This window comes from Pyrus communis, chromosome 6 (genome assembly GCF_041283825.1).
Source record: "Pyrus communis isolate YQ-2024b chromosome 6, ASM4128382v1, whole genome shotgun sequence".
Classification (NCBI taxonomy): domain Eukaryota; kingdom Viridiplantae; phylum Streptophyta; class Magnoliopsida; order Rosales; family Rosaceae; genus Pyrus; species Pyrus communis.
In genome coordinates this window covers 19,076,742-19,097,855 of record NC_142570.1, presented here as the reverse complement: position 1 = coordinate 19,097,855, position 21,114 = coordinate 19,076,742, and the positions used below count along the sequence as shown (strand labels likewise).

At 35.7% G+C, this 21,114-nt stretch overlaps 1 protein-coding gene, 1 non-coding gene and 1 pseudogene across 2 annotated transcripts; 2 read left to right on the top strand and 1 right to left on the bottom strand.

Moving 5' to 3' along the window:
• Positions 1-1,443: 1,443 nt before the first annotated feature.
• On the top strand, positions 1,444-13,820 carry LOC148696397 (uncharacterized; annotated as a pseudogene).
• On the bottom strand, positions 4,905-5,011 carry LOC137711763 (small nucleolar RNA R71). Its single transcript, XR_011065110.1, has one exon. It is a non-coding gene; the product is annotated as a small nucleolar RNA R71 (small nucleolar RNA).
• A 1,903-nt stretch (positions 13,821-15,723) lies between the features above and the next one.
• On the top strand, positions 15,724-20,684 carry LOC137711383 (peroxisome biogenesis protein 19-1). The gene is made up of 5 exons (XM_068450618.2): positions 15,724-16,045; positions 16,126-16,177; positions 16,641-16,923; positions 19,484-19,800; positions 20,421-20,684. Exons 1-5 carry the CDS (start codon positions 16,006-16,008, stop codon positions 20,464-20,466), a joined length of 738 nt encoding a protein of 245 aa, XP_068306719.1. The 5' UTR covers positions 15,724-16,005; the 3' UTR covers positions 20,467-20,684.
• Positions 20,685-21,114: the final 430 nt, after the last annotated feature.

Genomic DNA, 21,114 nt, shown 5'->3' with positions numbered 1-21,114 from the left:
CATTGTTTAGTGTATTGAAGTTGGAATCCCATTATTAAGTTAATTACGAGTATGAATGGTTTTTGTTGAATTCAGATTCGTTAAGGGCTATTTGGTCACCTTTTGTTTGCAGAATTGCATCCAAATGTGCAATTAAGTGGAACTAATCTGGTTTTTTTTTTAATCTTTGGTAATTATGTTCTTCAATTTAAATTGCGTTCATTGCTTTGAGATAATATGTTAGTTGTAACTGTTGTGCAATGGTGCAATGACATTCCACAAAACCAAGCAAAATAACATTCTAGGATTCATATAGTCAACCCTACTTAGTGGGATAAGACTTTTTTGTTGTTGTTGTTGTTGTTGTTGTTGCAACTGATGTGCATTCTTTTTCATAATTACCAGATTGGTTAGTTACTTATAGCTTCTTAGTTGCGATTCTTGTGAATGTTTATAGCATAATTCCAACTACTCTTGAATTTTTAGTTGCTTTAATTTGACGTGATGTACAACCTGATTGTACAGATGGATTCCGAGTCTCTACATTTAGTATTGGTGCATTTGCACACATTTAGAAAGATCTTAACTATTTGATTAATGTAACGTAACATAGTTATTCCACGTCAGCTTTTGTACTGTATTTCAATCAAAACCCTTTCCAACTTCCCTACCATCTCGCATCACAAACTATTTTCCTATATGGATGCCATCAGTGCAATCATTCCAACCAGTAGATGGTTATTTAGCTGTTATTGCTAGGCTGACAGTTTTTGCAATATCATTCAATTGTAACTATTTTATCTATTTTTTAAGTTATATTAGACAGTTACAGAGATGACATCCATGGCAATGCGAGTTTGGGAAGAGGGTGGAAAGAGTTAATCAATTAAGATAAAAGTAAAAATGAGATACTAAAAAATGGGAACTGGGTAAGTTCTACAGTTTGAGGTGAAGTTTTAATTATGATGATGTGGAATAATAGAACTTCATTATATTAATCCATTGATTAGATTCTTTTAAATGCATGTAATCTGATGCTAAATGTAGAGACTCAAGATCACGTACAAATGTTATTTTTTGAGATGTGATTCTTTAGCATGGTTTTGGGTGCCTCTATGGTAGAATGAAAGAAAGCATGTAATTGCCGTGTTTTTTCTGTTGCTTGTTTGAGTCTTAGGGGACTTATGACGTTTGGTTTTGATATGTTACACACTTTTGCATGTTTCATGTTAATAATAAGATCTCCAAGCTTTGTAATACACATTTCATGGTGTTTTGTGCGGGTCCTTGTGTGATTAAAACTGATAAGTGAATAGTGATGACTAAAGTGTAGTTACTCCTGCAAATTCAACCATGTATGATTTCTTCCCGTCACCATCCACTTCAAAATTTATTTTTCTTTCTTCGGTGAAACTATGAAATACTTTCTATTAATTAGCAAAACTATAAAATAGGTGCATATACATGAACTCAAATGACTTCTGGCTTGATGTTCTGGTGATCTTAGCTATTCTAACTTTTATTATTGTAATACGTTGAAAGTAAGCCACCAGCGTTGCTGCAGGTATTAGCTTTATTAGTTTAAATCACCTGCAAATTTGAATGCAGATTGACAATTATCTTTACTATATCCAGATAATGATTAGGAAGCTTATGTGCAAAAAGGAATGATAAGAGTTATTAGTTTGGTATGGACTATATGTTGGGTTAGCTTGATGAATTTTGTCTCTTTGGTTCTTGTAAATATTATGTTTAACCAGAGGTTTTGTACATCTCTTTGCCTAGTATTTGCTCCTTTATGTTACCAATTATCATTTTTGTCTCACTGTATTTTTTTGGCTGACATCCCTTATGTTGGTTTTCAGTATACGTAGTTTGAGCATAAGTCATTGTGGAGGTTTTTAATATCTTTATGATTGCAAACCTTGTTGATCCTTTTCACCATGCATGTATCCAACTTTCTACATTCTTGAAAACCTTTGAATATTTATTTTTTGTAGGTTGGTCAACCTTCGTACACAAGTAGTGGTGAAAAAGTCGACAAGTCTTTCAGAAGAAACTAAGGAAATTTTAGCTACAGCCACATGAGATATAGTGGTGTTGGGCCATCTTTCAGTGGGGGAACACATGGTCGGGCTACAAGTGGTCCTATGAATTTCCCCAACGTGGTGTTGCTTCAACATCTTCTCATCCGAATCCTCTAGTTTTAAGAATTCGGGATCTAAAATGGACCAAAACCCCCAGGTTGCTTGGTGTGAAGTTTGTAAGGCTACATGCACTAGTTTGGAAGTTCTTGAGAAGCACAAGAATGGAAAGCGACAAAAGAAGAACATTAAGAAAATTGAAAAGATGAAAAATGCTATCAAATCATGGATTGAACTAAGGGTCCAACAAAATTGCATGTCTAATTTACCCACAGAAGCTATTAGCCATGAAAAATTAGTGGAAAGTGAACAGAAAAATAAGATCCAGGGACAACAACATGGTTCAAAGTGCAAGAAAAAGCACAAGAAAACTTCTGAAACTGCAATTGTTATTCCAATAACATGTGATTTGTGCAAATATCAAATGTGGTAAGCTGGCCTTTTATGACCGCCATCTCTCTAGAAAGAAGTGTCTTGCTAACTTCAAACGATTAAAAGATCACCAAGTTACAAATCGGCCAGTCGGGCTTCAAACTCTTTACCCGCCTGACCCAGACGCTGTTAGGTTGATTTTATATGTAGGATTTATACCTTTTACACTTATTATTTAGTCATGATTTTATATTAAATTTGTGAGTTTAATGTGTTTTATTTGAGTTTTTGTAGAAAAGATGATTTGCGAATAAAGTAGGAATTGGAATCTTAAATTAGAGAAACACAAAGAATTACCGAGTGGGATGTGAACTGATGGGCTGGAGCAAAGAATGGAATAGTACATCATACAGAAAATTGGATCATTAAAGGAAGCCCAATATAATTAGGCGGTGCAAAGCATGAGGCAATGTTTTTCCCAAAAGGAATTGGGTTTTTGAGATTCCAATAGGCACATGGATTAGTTAAGAAGAGGAGGGGCATTTTAAAGAAAAAAAGAAAGGGCACATACAAAGGAAAAGAACCCAGCGCCGCAAGGAATTTGGGGAGGATCATATCACGCACACTTACAAACTACCAGTTTTACAACTCCACAAAGGCTCCAAGATTTCCCAGCGCATACACACTCAAATACAAAGTTGGAGTTCAAGAGTTATTCCATGTCATTGAATTCATCCATGTTTTCCATTAGTTTAATCATGAACTAAGTCTTTTTGCTAAGACTAGGGTGTACTCTTGTCATAAACATATAATTCTCATTATTTTATATTAATCTCAGTTATTTTCCATGTTGAGTAATTGTTATTGTGTTTGGTCGTTATCAAATAACTGGCCATTATTTGTGTGAAGAACTAAATTGTAACTGACAGGTTGAGTTTAGTGGATTGCTTGTCATAACAACTACCATGAATTACATAATTGAGTAGACATACTGGTTATGATTTGTGTAGTATTGTGTAATTATCCATTTAGTGTAAAGGGTTTCGATTATCTATATATGTGGCTAGACATAACATGTGTAGATAGTTAGAAACACAGTTAGTATATTCTAACAGGAAATATTGAAGAATCAAGGGATAATTGCTAGCAACATGGGAATAATTTGATGTTAATATGAATAATAGGATTAGATGAGATTGAGAATGAGGAACCTGATGTCCAAGTGCTTCCATATATTAATCTTTTATAATTCATTCACTTTTACTTCATGTTTGATCAATTGTTATTTTTACTTTCGTTTTGTTGCTTTGCATATTTGAAGTTGTCAACGTAATCCTTCCTTTATTTTAGTATGATGTCGATCTCAATAGTAAATTTAGGTTACTTCGATCCTTGTTTGAACGACACTCTACTTATCACTACATTACTTGGACGATATTGTACATTTGCAATTATCAACAACAAGTTTTTGGCGCTGCTGCCTTGGATCGAATTTAGTTTAATTTTCCTTCTATGATTTTTCAGTTTATTTTATTTTTATTTTCGTTTATTTTATTTATTTTGATTAATTTTCTAGTTGCATTCTCACTTTTTTCATTGCTTCTTGAAGGTGAATGCTTGGTACCCGTTTATCGGATTGTGTACTACTTGACTTTGAACCAAAAATTGAGAAAAGACTTTGTGAAATCCAAAGAGAACAATGACACATCCTAACCTGGGCCCCCACCACATCTCGGGCTCGACTCCACCGTAGCACGATATTGTCCGCTTTGGGCCCCGGCCACGCCTTTACGGTTTTGTTTCTGGGAACTCACACGAGAACTTCCTAGTGGATCACCTATCCTGGGATTTGCTTTCACGCGATCTCGCTTAACTTCGGAGTTCCGATGGAACTCGAAGCCAGTGAGCTCCCAAAAGGCCTCGTACTAGGTAGAGATGGGAATATACATATAAGGCTTACATGATCCACTCCCCTGGGTGATGTGGGATGTTACAACAAAGAGAAGTCAGTGAGAAAGAAAAGCAGCAAGAGAGCATGATGGCGTTAGCTCAAAATGAGACGATGGGAGATCTTGATATTTCAACCATTATGGAATCACCGTCAAGCATAGCTCTTCCTGCAGCTACAAGGAATTATGAATTGAAGAATATCCACTATAATATGATGCCTTCTTTTCATGGCATAAGAACTGAAGATCCATTGGCACATATTAGAGATATCTTCAATATGGTGTCAAACATGGCATGGTAGGAGTCATCGAGGTACATCTTAGGATGAAGGTCTTTCCGTACACTAAAAAAGACAAAGCGAAGACTTGGTTGAATTCTTTGAGGCCTAGAACCTTGACAAGTTGGAACGATAGTCAAAATAATTTTTTGGAAAAATTCTTTTCGACTTAGAAGACCAGTACCCTTAGAGATAATATTATGCATTTCACTCAACAGGTAGATGAGACTTTTTCTGAGGCATGGGAGAGATTCAATAATTTGTTGATTCAGTGTCCACACCATGGTTTGCCTACTCTAGTTCTCATGTGGATATTTTATAAAGGATTAACAGTTTCAAGCAAAGCTACAGTGAACAACTACGCAGAGGGATCAATTAAGAACAAGACGCCAGCCGAATGTCAAGCACTTTTTGATACTCTAGTACTCGAAACACAACATTCTAAAGCAAGAGGAAGACATGCAGGAGTTTTTGAGATTAATAATTCTATTGATTTGATTCAAAGGCACAAGTGGATGCGATTGCTAGTAAATTGGACAGTTCGCTTTCTATGAATAGGAGAGCACCAGTTCAAGAGGTTTGTTCCATATGTGCAGTTCCTGGTCATGCCACAGTTGGTTGTCCGTATGGAGTTGATTTTCCAAAATTTGTCCAAGAGCAAGCGAACATGGTGAATGCTTACAGACGTCCTGGTAACGATCCGTACTCCAACACTTATAATCAAGGATGGAGAAGCCATCCAAATCTCTCAAGGGTCAACAATCAGAATGTGCAAAAGCCACCATTAAGTTTTCAACCTCAAGAGAAGAAGAATAATTTGGAAGATGTCATTGCTCAGCTTGCCAGTAACGTGAATACTTTTTCTGTCAATACAAATCAATTTATAAGCAAAACTGAGATAACTCTTCAAAACCAGGCTGCTTTGATAAAAAATTTGGAGGTTTAAATGGGGCAGTTAGCTCATTCATTCGTAGTTAGAGAAAAAGGTTCTTTTCCAAGACAAACTGAAGTTAATATGAGAAACCATGAGCAAGCTAAATCAATAATTCTTCAGAATGGAAAACAAGTAAAGACTAGAGTGGATTTGGGACCAAATATTGAGGAGATAGAGGTTGAAACTGCACAAGAGCAGCAACCAATTGTCGTACAACCATCAGCCACCATGGGAACCACCGCCGACACTTCTCAGGAATCTGCCATTGCCGCTATGCTACTAACTAAGCATGTTGTCCACCCCATGATGCCATATGTTCCTCCTATTCCTTTTCCTCAGTGGCTCAAGAAGAATAAGTTAAATGAGAAGTATTTCAAATTCTTAGAGATGTTTAAGAAATTGCATATTAATGTTCCATTTGCTGATGCTCTGGAGCAGATGCTGAACTATGCCAAATTCATGAAGGATATCATCTCAAAGAAAAGAAAATTTGGCGATCATGAGAAGATTGACAGAAGAATGCAGTGCAATCCTTCAAAGAAAGCTTCCACTCAAGCAAAAAGATAGATGGAGTTTCAAACTTCCATGCATTATTGGCACTAATTTATTTGAAAAAGCGTTATGTGATTTGCGTTCTAGTACTAATTTATTACCTTTATCTGTTGCTAAGAACATTGGAATGGGTGAAATTAAACCCACTACTATTTCTTTGCAGATGGTGGATAGATCAATTGCATATCTAGAGGGAATTATCGAAGATGTGTTAGTGAAGGTTGACAAGCTGATTTTTCCAGTAGATTTCTTGGTGTTGGATATGGAAGAAGATTACAAGACTCAGTTGATTTTGGGTCAACCTTTTCTTATCATGACAAGGACTATAATTGATGTGGAACAAAGGGTTTTGACATTGAGAGTTGGGGAAGAGAAAACAACATTTAAAGTGTTTGAGGCTGAACGTTTTCCAAGAGAAGCGGACGAAAATTTTCGCGTCAATCTAGTTGATACCACGATTTCAGAAAAATTCAGAGTTAAGAAGCCCAATGATCCTATGGAAGCTGCACTAGTTCATGCTGCTACTTCAGAGGATGAAAATCAACTTTTAGCGGAATGTGCTCTTTACTTGGATGCTTTTAAATCGGTTGAAAATAGTGGACGGTTGGAGTTCAAAGACCTTAGACCTGCACCTTCAAAATTGCAACCAAGTATCATAGCCGCACCTACCTTTAATTTGAAACCATTGCCTTCACATTTAAAGTATGCTTTCTTGGGAGCTTCTGAGACTTTACATGTTATAATTTCTGCAAATTTTGAGTGAAGTTGAAGAAGAAAAACTATTGAGAATGTTAAGAAGCCATAGAATGGAAATTGGTTGGAGTATTGCTGACATCAAAGGAATTAGTCCGTCTATTTGTATGCATCGGATCTTGTTGGAAGACAATTACAAGCCTTCAGTTAAGCATCAACGTAGATTAAATTCAAATATGAAGGAGGTGGTTCGAGTTGAGATTTTGAAGTTATTAAGACTGGAATAATATATCCAATTTCAGACAGTAAATGGGTGAGTCCTTCGCATTTGGTACCGAAAAAGGGTGGAGTTACAGTGGTGAAGAATGACAAGAATGAGTTAATTTCGACGAGGACTACAACATGATGGAGAGTATGCCTTGATTATAGGAAATTGAACAATGAGACTCGAAAAGATCATTTCCCTTTTCCGTTCATTGATTTGATGTTGGATAAACTTGCGGGATATGCCTACTATTGTTTTTTAGATGGGTATTCTAGTTATAATCAGATTCCGATTACACTAGAAGACCAAGAAAAGATGACATTCACATGCCTTTTCGGTACTTTGCATATAGGCGTATGCCTTTTGGGTTATGTAACGCACCTGCTACTTTTCAAAGGTGCATGATGAGTATTTTTTATTACATGGTGGAGCGTTGTATTGAGGTTTCATGGATGACTTCTCAGTTTTTGGCTCATCGTTGATTCTTGTCTAGATAATTTGTCCTCAGTTTTGCAAAGATGTGAAGAACCAATTTAGTTTTAAATTGGGGAAAATGTCACTTTATGGTGCAAGAAGGGATTGTTTTGGGTCATAAAGTTTCATTCAAAGGCATCGAGGTAGACAAGGCGAAAATTGAGACAATTTCAAAGTTATTGCCACCCACTTCCATCAAAGGAGTTCGAAGTTTCCTTAGTCATGCTGGTTTTTATTGTTGTTTTATTAAGAATTTCTCAAAAATTACAAAATCGTTGTGTAACTTGCTCCTTAAAGATGCGGAGTTTGTATTCGATTCATCATGTCTTGAGGCATTCAATGTGTCGAAAGTGAAGCTCACGACAACCCCTATGATAGTTGCATCGGATTAGGAATTACCTTTTGAGAATATGTGTGATGCAAGTGATTGCTATTGGAGCAGTTTTGGGTCAGTGGAAAAACAGGCTCATGCATGTGATTTATTATGCTATTTGAACTCTCAATGATGCACAACTGAATTATGCCACTACCAAGAAAGAGCTTCTAGCCGTTGTCTTTGCTTTAGACAAATTCCGTTCTTATCTCATTGGTTCAAAGGTAATTGTCTACACCGATCATTCAGCTTTGAAGTATTTATTATCCACGAAAGATGCAAAGCCTCGGTTGATTTGATGGGTGTTATTATTACAAGAGTTTGATTTAGAGATATGGGATAAAAAGGCGTCTGAAAATGTGGTGACAGATCATCTTTCTTCGAATTATGCATCATGAAGGTGACAATGACTTAGTTCTTATTTCCGAAACATTCCTTGATGAGCAGCTCTTTATCGTTAAATCTTCAGTCAATCCTTGGTATGCAGATTATGTCAATTATTTAGTTAATGATATCATGCCTCCTGATTTGACTTGGCAACAGAAGAAAAGATTCATTTCTTTAGTCAGACATTATTATTGGGATGAGCCGTATTTGTGGAAGCATTGTCCAGACCAATGTATAAGATGGTGTGTTCCTGATGACGAGATGGAGGAAATCTTGCCACATTGCCATTCTCTAACATGTGGTGGTCATTTTGGTGCTACAAAGACTACTGTCAAGGTACTACAATCTGGTTTTTAGTGGCTTACATTGTTTAAGGATGCCCATACTTTTGTTTATGCATATGATCGCCACCAACATGTTGGACATATCTCAAGCATACATCAAATGCCATTGAATAATATTCTAGAAGTCGAACTTTTTGATGTATGGGATATTGACTTCATGGGACCATTTCTATCATCTTATGGCAATCAATACATCTTGGTAGCTGTAGATTATGTTTCAAAATGGGTTGAAGCAATCATTTTAGCCACTAATGATGCTAAGGTTGTTGTTCATTTTCTCTGGAAGCATATTTTCACTCGCTTTGGCTCCCCGCGTGCCATTATTAGTGATGGAGGCAAGCACTTTTGTAATCGTCTCTGTAATTCTCTCTTGGCGAAATACGGAATCACGCATACGGTTGGTACACCTTATCATCCACGAACTAGTGGGTAGGTTGAGATTTCTAATCGAGAGATCTAGTAGATTTTAGAGAAGACTCGGGGATTTTCAGGCAAAGATTAGGCTGCAAAGTTGGATGATGCGTTGTGGGCATATCATACTGCATTCAAGACTCCAATTGGCATGTCTCCGTATCGATTGGTGTTTGGAAAAGCATGTCATCTACCAATGGAATTGGAGGCAGTGAAGAAGCTTAATTTTGAGATGGGCGTAGCGGGAGAAAAGAGAGCTCATCAATTGAATGAGATGGAAGAATTTCATAATGATGCATATGAAAATGCTAAAATCTACAAGGAACGTACCAAAAAGTGGCATGATCAACACATTCTTCATTGTGAATTCTATATTGGTCAGCAAGTTCTTTTGTTTAATTCTCAGTTGAAACTCTTCCTTGGGAAGTTGCAAACACGATGGTTTGGTCCTTTTATAGTTGTTCAAGTTTTTCCGCATGGAACGATTGAAATTCGTGATCATACAACTAATACTACATTCAAAGTTAATAGACAGCGATTGAAACTGTATCTTTCTACCAGTTTTGAGCGAAACACGAATATTGTGACCTTTGCTTCTCCCGAGTGATTGCAAAGCCAAGTCGGGCCGAGGACTTTAAACTAAGCGCTTGTTGGGAGGCAACCCAACCAAGTTCAGTCGTTCCTTTCTTTGTTTATTAGTTTTGCATTTTCTTCCTTTCTTGCCCATGCTACTCATTGCATCTTTATGTTGTGATATTACATTGAGGAAAATGTTTAGTTTAGGTTTGGGGTGGGGAGAATAGGTTTTTTTTTTTTTTTTTTTTTTTTGTTAGTTTGGTTGATTCATTTGAATTTTTGTTTTTAAGGTCAACATTTAAGATTTTTGTGTTCCAAGTTTAATAATATTTATTTCTTCACCCACATGATGATTTGAACATGTTTAGTTTGTCATTTCAAATGTGTTTGGAGTGGTTTTTGTTGTTATATGCCAAAGAAATTGCAAAATTGCACTTTGAGTTCATATTTTTGGTCATAATCAACTTAGCGACCTAAATTAATTTTGGATATTTTTCAAGTTAATTTGACGATGCCAACATGTTAAGAATGTTTAATATGATGTTTTGGAATAGATTTGGGATAGAAATTCGACCTACATTGTGAATTTGGAGGTTTAGAAGCTCAAAAAGTGAAAATAAACATGTAAATTTGCTGCATAATTTCTGCAGATTTTTTGTCATAAAAAAGCTTTAGTGACAATCTTCAAAGATCTCCGTCAGAAAAGGGCTTGTTCATACTTTTAGCGATGGTTTCTGGGAAATTTTTTGTCACTAAAAGCCAGTTTTGCTTATTTTTGTAGATTTTTATCCTATGATGAAGACAACAATTTTGGCTCGGAATTCATTATTTTTAAAGCCATTCCTTCTTCCATGATGCCCAAAAATAGGTGTATTCTCCTTCTTTATCTCATTTTTTTCCATGCTTTTATTTATACATCTTTATGTGATGAATTGTGTTTCAAAATTTAAAGGATGAGTAGGAATTAAAATTTTGGGATTGAGTGTTAGAATTTGTTGGAAACAATAAGAGTGGAAACATAAGTTGTTAAGGTTATTACTTTAATATTAATGGTGATGTATATGTCTTGCTAAATTTTTCTTCCTTTGCTAAAGGGTTGCCTAGAAGGTTTGTTCATCACATTCTTTGTACCATTCATTTTGCCATGTCTCAAGTACTTCGGTGGACAAATTGTCCATGTTTGGATGATGTGGAGAAATAGTGGAGACTACCCATGTGAGTTGTTGAGCCTATGCTTTTTTTTGAGAGGGTTTGTTTGTTTCTACTCTTAAAACACTTTTCAATTTCTTTCTTTAATTTTTATGATCTCTTTAACATTAGTTTGCATTGGGTACTAAAGAACTTTAATATATGTTGGGTATTTTTTTTCATTGGGTTAGACGGAACTATAGAAACGATGTTAGGCTATGCATGTTTTCCACTACAAAAAGGCCTATTTCCTACCCTTTTGTGTGCTCCATTAATCCCATTGAAGCCAAACATTTAGCCTTTTCTTTCATCACCCACATAAATTCTTATCCACTCTACCCTATATTAGCCATACCATATAGCTTGAGAGATACCAAGGTGATACCATAAGAAATCAAGGTTGAGTTCTACATCAAAGAAGTGGCGTGTACCGAGGTTCCATGTGTCTTATTATTATTTCTTGTAGTTATTTCAAGAGTAAAAAAAAAAAAAAAAAGGAAAAAAAAAGTTTCAAGAAAAAGAAAAAGAAGAGAAATTGTACCATTCATATAACATGAGTCCTAGAGGCCACAAATCGTACATTAAGTTTCAAAGGGGTGCCAGCATACGTACATACAAAGAAGTCTTGGTGTTTCTCAAGTTCTTCTTTTTCCTTATCCTTTCTTTCTTTGCCCAAATACCTAGCCTTACTTTACAACTGTTTCAAAGACCTAACAAATTTATAGGGAAGTCTAGCTTATTTGGTGAAGGTTGATACCTATGTTCTTAGTATTCGATTCCTTTCATGAGATATGTTTTCAGAAATTGTTGTTTTTCAATGTTGATCATATGCGATTATATATTGATTCCTTTTGCATAAAATCATCACATATGCTTGTTAAGAGAGAAAGCCTAGGTTCTGTGAGAAATTTGAGTGACATCTAGTGAGGTTTAGAGTCGAGGTGAATTTGTACACACACCAAGTGTGGAGGTTTTTAAGCCTGAGTGCTTAGGATGTTGGCTACACACTTTCCATTGTGATGCATTGACTTATAAGGGCATAACTTTAGTTTTGGAAGTGTGATTGGCATGCATTGGTTTTCATTAATTGATGGAAGTGATAACTGTAACATCTTTGCTTTTTAGTAAAGCGTTTATGGGTAGCGTAAATTGTAAACCCTCAGGAGACACAACTCCTCCGACTAGGGACACCTAAGGGTTTAAAGGCTTGTTGCACATGCTCAGTGAAATCGTTTCACCAGAGAAAGTGGGCTTAGTTAAGTTTTTGTTTTAGTTAATTTTATTTGTTTTCATTTTATGTTTTGCTTGAGGACTAGCAAAATACAGGTTTGGGGGTATTTGTTAGGTTGATTTTATATGCAGGTTTTATACCTCTTACACTTATTATTTAGTCATGATTTTATATTGAATTTATGAGTTTAATGTGTCTTGTGTGAGTTTTTGTAGAAAAGATAATTTATGAATAAAGTAGGGAATTGAAAGCTTAAATTAGAGAACACAAAGAATTACCGCGTGGGATGTGAACTGATGGGCTGGAACAAAGAATGGAATAGTACATCATATAGAAAATTGGATCATTAAAGGAAGCCCAATATAATTAGGCGGTGCAAAGCATGCGGTGATGTTTTTCTCAAAAGGAATTGGGTTTTTGAGATTCCAAAAGGCACGTGGATTAGTTAAGAAGAGGAGGGGGATTTTAAAGAAAAAAAGAAAGGGCACATATAAAGGAAAAGAACCCAGCGCCACAAGGAATTTGGCGAGGATCATATCACGCACACTTATAGACTACCAGTTTTACAACTCCACAGAGGCTCCAAGATTTCCCAACGCATACACACTCAAATACAAAGTTGGAGTTCAAGATTTATTCCATGTCATCGAATTCATCCATGTTTGTCATTAGTTTAATCATGAACTGAGTCTTTTTGCTAGGACTAGGGTGTACTCTTATCATGAACATATAATTCTCGTTATTTTATATTAATCTCAGTTATTTTCCATGTTGAATAATTGTTATTGTGCTTTGTCGTTATCAAATAACTGGCCATTATTTGTGTGAAGAACTAAATTGTGACTAACATGTTGAGTTTAGTAGATTGCTTCTCATAACAATTACCGTGAATTACATAATTGAGTAGACCTACTGGTTATGATTTGTGTAGTATCATGTAATTATCCATTTAGCGTAAAGGGTTTTGATTATCTATATTTGTGGCTAGACATAGCATTGGTAGATAGTTAGAAACATAGTTAGTACATTCTGATAGGAAATATTGACGAATCAAGGGATAATTGCTAGCAACATGGGAATAATTTAATGTTAATATGAATAACGGGATTAGATGGGATTGAGAATGAGGAACCTGATGTCCTAGTGCTTCCATATATTAATCTTTTATAATTCATTCACTTTTACTTCATGTTCGATCAATTGTTATTTTTACTTTCGTTTCGTTTCTTTGCATATTTGAAGTTGTCAACGTAATCCTTCTTTTATTTAAGTTTAGCTTGAAGTCAATCTCAATAGTAAATTTAGGATAATCCTATCCTTGTTTGAACGACATTCTACTTATTACTATATTACTTGACGATATTGTACACTTGCAATTATCAACAACAGACGCATAAACTCTCTTTCGTCCCCAAGAAGGGAAATATATGCCTCCCCATGTGTACCAAGACATACCTGTGGAAACAAGTTCCCATGCTCAAATTCAAGAAAATCCTACAATCCAAGGGTCTGAAGCCTTGCCTGGATGTGAAAGCCATAACACTGACACATTGGCTATCGAAACCACAGAGAAGTCGGTCACATCAGAACCAGAAATCAAGCAAGCAGCTAGTATCGAAGCTAATTGTTTGAGGAGACTATCAGAGGTGAGAAGATCCTCAATCACATGACAAAAATATAGAAACTGACACCAGGTGATTGCAGTTGCAATGCCCTCCTAGGTCGCACTGTGCCTAAATCATGGAGTTGTTCGGCACGAGACATGTAAACAACGAGTCATATAGCCCATGTATTTTCATATTCTACTCTTGGATTCATTTATTCATGTACATGGGAAGTTTCTTTCAAGTTCACCCCATTGATTTTTATTTTTAATTTGATTTGATATTTTTTTGGGAAATAAAGACAATAATTCATAGAAGAGCCACGGTGACACCCAAGATCCATACAGCCAAACATCAAATCATGTCTTGCTTCGCTAGTCAGCACCCTATCCCAATGCACATACCTCTAGCATTGTGACCTAAAGAAATGATAACATTTGCAATGAAGTTTGCTTCTTGAAGAACTTGGATCCAAACAACATAATCAAACGAAGTAGCCAACCATTTGATATCTTAAATCATCTTGGGCCCCAAAAAAATACAAAGAAGACTTTTGAAAATTAAAGAAGCTCCAGAACAAATATTAAGGACCCTAAGGCCTAAGGATGCTACGAGCAGCTTTAGAAGTAGCTTTACCAAAAACTAAATAGTCATCAGCAAAAACCAAATTAGGCACCCTGAACCCAAAAGGAGAAGATAACACACCAATGTGGTTTCTAGTCCTTGAGGCAAGCGGATTAAAATGCCTAATCAAAGGTTCTATACATAGAATAAAATGTAAGGAGATAACGGTCACCTGCCTAATACCCCTGGAAGGGTAAAAATAACCTCTTACAACACCCTTGATTAGTAAGGAGAAGGAGATAGAAGAAATGCATTTTATAACTCTATAGATCCAACCATCATGAAACCCAAATTGTTTTAAAGTACTTCTAATAAATTGTCAATCTAAGATATCACAAGCTTTTTCTAGATCAAGTTTAACTGCCATCTGTCCCACTTTCCCTGTTTTTTGTATTGAGGTTAGTGAAGAACTCATGTGCAATGAGGATATTATCATAAATTGATTTACCTAGTGCAAAGGCTCCTTGATTATCTAACGAACGATTTTTTAATAGAGGTTTCGGTCTTTTCACAATTATTTTAGTAATTATCTTATAACCGACGTTACGCAAACTAATAGGTCTAAAATGATCCACAGTTTTAGAATTATCCACTTTAGAGATCAAAGCAATGTTAGTATGATTTATCAAAGCAAGAGTTTAGCCATTAGCAAAGAAATCCTTCACTAAGTTGATAACAGGACTTTTAACATGCTCCCAACAATCCGGAAAAGACGTGGCATGTGAGCCATTAGGGCTAGTAGGGGTGTTAACACTTCCATTGGATCTAACAACCCTTTTTGTAAATTCAACCCTTTTTGAAAGAATTTTCTGGTCTACAAACGGCCAATTCAGATTGTTTTGATGAAGTATAGAAATTGTTGTTCCATTTGATGTGTATGTGATTTGGTTAATGCTCGTTTATGATTTTGTATGATTAACATCATAAGTTATTAATTAGTTAGCAATTGAGCAGTCATAAATACATAAAAACAATGAAATTGACAGAAGCGACATAAAATAATTAAAATGTCACACATGACACAGTCGGATGAACTACACAATTTACTAATTGAAGTCGCACACCAAAATGCAAATTGAGGTATAATCCAAGAATCACGTTGTAATTAACCAAACTTTTAGTAATTCACTTCAAATTAAGAAAATTATATTAATTCAACTTAATTAAAGTTATCTTCATTTATAAATTGTAAGATGTAACTATAGACTTGATATTCGATCTCAAAACTTCCTTCAAACGAAAATTTCAATTTGCAATTTTTTTTCCATAGTACGTACCACTAAGCAGTTTAAAATATTATGAGTTAACTCTTGTATAAAACCCGTATCGATGAACTGTACATACCATTGTATTTTGTGTGCGACTTCTCTCACATGTAGCTGGTAAAATTGTTGGTCACGAAAGAGAGAGAGAAAATATCTTTACAAAAAGAGTATTTTTTGAACAAAATCTTTACAAAAAGAGTTGAAGGCTGAAATTATCAAAAGTCCATATAGATTTGACCGCCTCCCCACGCCATTTCTGGTGCTTTGCTTTTCCATCAATCCCTTCGAATTCTACGCTTCCATAAAACCCCATTCCAATCCACACCCAAACCCTCACACAGGGAGCAGTTGAAGCTTCATCCATGGCTGACCACTCCGATGACTTAGACGAACTCCTCGATAGTAATACAAGAAGCTTTTGCTTTTGCTCTCTCTCTATCTCTCTCATCATGTTTTGATTTCACCTTCAATTGCTCTTTCAGGTGCTTTGGATGACTTCCAGAATCTCAACCTCCAGAAACCCTCCCTTCAAAGGTCTCTCTTTCCCTCCTCCTCTCTATCTCCTAAGCTTCAATCTTTACTAATTACTATGCTATAATATTACAATTTCCGTGCTTGTGTTTCTCCAGAATTATCAGTTGGTACTGTGTGGTAAGTACGAAAATCGCGAATCGAAATTCTGATTTATTGGTTCCGAAGCAGTTTATAACTCTTCATAAATGTTGTCTAGAATTGTTATCTCATTCAACATTTAGTTTTCGAACCTAGAAAGCAATCAAATGATGGGTGTTTGTAATTTCCCTTTGCCCAAATTGTGCAGCAGCATTTTCAACTTATGTAGTTACGGATATAAGCAAAACCCGTGAAGAAAATTGTAGAAAAAATTCGTGAAGAAAATCGTAAAATAAGTCGGGCATAATGGATTAGATACTTGTAGTACTGGAAATGTGAACTTATGCCACAAACTGAGTATTTAGCTTTCTTTTACTTGTCATAGAAGTAAAGAATCTACGGAGGACAAGAAAGAACCTTCCTTGCCTGCTGGGGTTCAAGGACTTGGCATGGGATTACCTGAAATAAGGGCAAAGAAAAAGGGGAAGCAAAAGGTTTCAGGAGAATCGCATGTTTCTGAGGCACTTGATAAGCTCAGAGAGCAGACAAGAGAAGCTGTTAAGGGACTCGAATCCGTGACAAGTGCAAAACCAGGTGGAGATGATATTGTGGACGATGCAATGGTGGAGGATTGGGTCAAGCAGTTCGAGAGTCTTGCTGGGTCTCAGGTAATGTGCTTTGTGCTTGTATGAATTACATTTGTTTTTTTTTTTCTTTCTTGTTTGGGTTTTTCTCAAGGTTTTCTGCTTATTGTTTGGTTAGGTTTGAATGCAGTTTGAGCTGTTATTGGTTTGCAAATTGTATTTCCGACACAGTTATGCATGATTTTTGTGAATACTTGCAGTTTGATCTGTTAACCTCCTTTTCCTTGGAAAATTGTTTCTTTTAAATTTTTGTAATGTATGGTCTAACAAAATTTTGTTTGCAGATGGTTGTGTGTGATTATGATCCATGTCTGATTTTAATTATATTTCTACGGAGAATATTGATCAATTTCTGGTGTGGTAGTTGTAGGATTTCAGGTTATGATAGGCTATCAGTAAAGAATATAGAGTCCGTTTTCTGAATTTTTATGGTTCTTGCCCTAAGTTTTTGGCCATCTGACCTGGACTGATACTTGGATTGGCAATTGTCTATGGTTCACGAAACCAGATTTTCCAAAAGTGAAATTGGTGCCAAAGTCTTTGGAACTGGCCTTAAAATGCCAATTAAATATCATATGAAGGACCAGTTGTACAATGGAGTCGGGGAGAGAGAATATTGAAAGATAAATTTTGACCCTTGTCCTTCTTTTTACGTTTCTTGGACTAGTGATTGTCTCTACGTGAAGGGAATATGTCTGTCATCGATTATGCCGAAAAGTTTGAGGAATTTATGTTCAGATGCAAGTTAACTAAGGACAGACTGATAACCCTCTATTGTATCAGGATGAGCTTCCACCATTTTACCGAGATTATCAGTTGGTACAAGAATTGGATTGTTACGTGGAACCAACCACCTTGTTATCGACTTGATACTTGTGAAAAGCTTTGGTGGTTGTTTTTCTTCTATGACTCATTTGCTTACTTCTTCTAACGTCTATAACTAAAACGCAGTAAGTAGTGTAAGCTCTAGTTCGAACTTTGAAATCTAAATATGAGGTGAATTGTTGAACATGTAATGGCTTCTGACATTGTTTGAGAACAATGTCTGGATACATTGGTGATCTTCGATTATAAAGACACTCCTACTGCCTTTACCACTCAAGAACTAAAATAAAAACTGTTCTTATTTGGTTTTACGTCAACATCATCAAATCACTATGTAGGAGAAAATGAAGAGGAATTGATGAAGGAGAGCACTTTTCAAGCATTGTTTCGATGTGATGGTCCATTTCACATTCTGGTTATAGACAACGGTAGTCATGCCAATATAATTGTTGAAGATATTGTGACCAACATTGGGTGCCTACTAAGCCCCATCCAACTCTGTGGACAAAATAACAAAAATCTCAAAATCCACTACTGATATCTCGTACCTTATTCTTTTGGAAGATTGGTTGATAATTGATGCAGACAACACAAGATGGGTGCTGCCTTGAGTTATGGTCGGCGTAAGATGATGTCTAATTTCTTAATTATTTTTATCTGTTATTAAATTTAATTCTTTGCTGCATCCATGAAACAAATTAGTATAATTCATGTCTGCGTTGTTGCTACTGTGAAGTGGTTTAAATAGCTAAAGGAAATTTATTGAGGTGTTAACCCTTCCAAATATTCTAAGAGGCTTTACTTATTCAAGTGGCCGAACGACTAGACAAAACAAGGTCAACTGGTCTCAGATGGTTTTAACCTTGGTTGCCTTTCGGTACTAGATTTCATGACACCCGACATTGTAGGCATCAAAGACTCTGGTGGCAATATATATATATATATATATATATGTATGTATGTATGTGTATGTATATGTATATGTATAAATTTATATGTATGTATATGTATATATTTATATGTATGTATATGTATATGTATATGTATATATTTATATGTATGTATTTATGTATATTGTTTTCTTGTGTATTATATTCTGCATAAACAAATTCTTTCAATTCAGTGTTTCATTTAATATGTTTTTTGGTAATCTTCGTATTAGTCCAGCACTCAGTTAGTGGCTCATGCATTGCTTGAAAGAAGTATTTTTAGAAATTAAAAGTTTTGGTTATGGTTTCAACGACCATTTCTAACTTTAAAGCTTTGGGGTCAAAACAAGTATTGTTTTCATTATGTACCGAAAGATAATCTAAACCATACCCGACCGACGAGTATATTTCTCAAGTGCATATGCCTTATGCTTTTGAAACTGTCTATAAAAAGTCATTTTATTTGTTTTAATAGCCCTGGAAGTAGTCAAACTATAGTAGACCTAGATTCAATGATCCTCCAATTTTATCTTTATACTTTCCATGTATTTGAGACTATTTTACTTACATATGCAATGTTGGGCTTTTGAGTTTTGCAAAATTTGAGCTAACGTGGGTTCTAAAGGTGTCATATTTATCAGCATAATAATCTCCTATATCTCTGTATATCTCCTTTTAAGTGTTAGGATCTGGTTTATAAAGAAATGCTTTACTAAATGTTCTTCGTATTTGATAAATTTGTTTTACGTTTTACCTTCCTCCTCGCTTTGTCGAATTGGCCAAACATCTATATGTCCAACATGTTGAATAAACCCCTATTATTTGTGTAGGACATGGAATCTATTGTTGAGACCATGATGCAGCAGCTGTTGTCTAAGGATATTCTTCATGAACCAATGAAGGAAATTGGAGAAAGATATCCAAAGTGGTTGAAAGAGCATGAAGCAAGTTTGAGTAAAGAGGATTATGAACGTTATTCTCACCAGTACGGACTCATAAAAGAACTTAACGAAGTCTACGAAAAAGATTCTGGAAACTTCAACAAGATTTTTGAGCTCATGCAGAAAATGCAAGAATGTGGCCAACCACCTAATGATATTGTGCAAGAGCTAGCTCCTGATTTTGATCTAGCTAGCCTTGGACAACTGTAAGTCTTCTCTACTGTGTTAATCATGAAGATCTGAATCATCGATTCTTATGCAAATTTTAAATTGCTCGTACATCTTAAATTATCTGATTACCACATTTTCATTTTTTGTATTTCGTATGGAATACTGTTAGATTTTATTTATTTGGAAGAACAACTGTTGGTGCAATCTTATCAGGAAAATGGTCTGAGTACATTTAGTGTTAAGTATTGGAATTAGCGAACCACTTGGTTTTCAGAGTTATTCAGATTCGGAATTCTAGACCAATTATCGGATATTTATGTACTGCTAAATCAATAGGAGAAGATTGCCTCTTCTGTAAAGCTGTGAGACCTTGAATCTGTTCTGCAGGAGAAAGACACCGAGATTGAAATTTTGAATAGAAGATTCTGTTTGGAGCAAATTGATGTTCTGCACGTTTATTTGTCATATCAAAACTTAATATGCACTGTTATGTTACGAAGGACAATCAGATAGCTTTCTTCTTGGCTACTATTCTACTAGTAATCGCATGTCCGGAAAATTAACTCAGTTAGCATGCTTTTACCATCAATTTGCACAATTTGTTTCGAAATATGGTGCAGTTATATCGATTGATGAACGTTGCTTTCCTTTGCAGGTCTCCAGAGATGCTGGAGTCTCAGAAAAATTGTTGTATAATGTGAGCAAATGTCTTTCCCCGACTACCTTTCATATACCCCTAGCAGTTATCCCTGAGGGCGCACAGTTATTTGGTTTTCAGAATTTGTGCAATTGGTTATTGCCTATTACAGTTGAATTATGTCAAAATCTATGAATTTTTTGAGCTGCCCAATTTCAGGCTGTGTTGGGACATAAAAGCTTGTATAAAATCTGGGGCTAATGTGGGAGGGAAACTTTTCTATTTGTTTGTTGGTCTTTGGATGTAGCTTTTCCCATGTTGTATATGATGGTTGATAAGGGAAATGATTTTTGCCCACCATTTTTCATATCTTGCACACCTTTTTCTTTTCTCGACCCATTTGATTAATAAAATATAAGTAAAATCATGGACTCGAGTTGCCGAGGGGTGTGCAAAACGTGAAATTGGGGGGGGGGGGGGGGGGGTGGGGGTGCAAAAATCACTTCCTTTAGGCCATCTCCAATGGAGAGAGCTGTAAGTCTAAAAGTAAAAAAATGATCTGATTTGTCAAAAAATTCATCTCCAACCAATGGTTAGGCTATAATTCTATGAAATCCATCAGGTGCTTATTTTGCCAAATAGGCATCAGGTTAGCCAGATGTAATCCTTCTCTTAAAGAGAATTTTTTGTAAGGCTATAATTCTGGACGGGG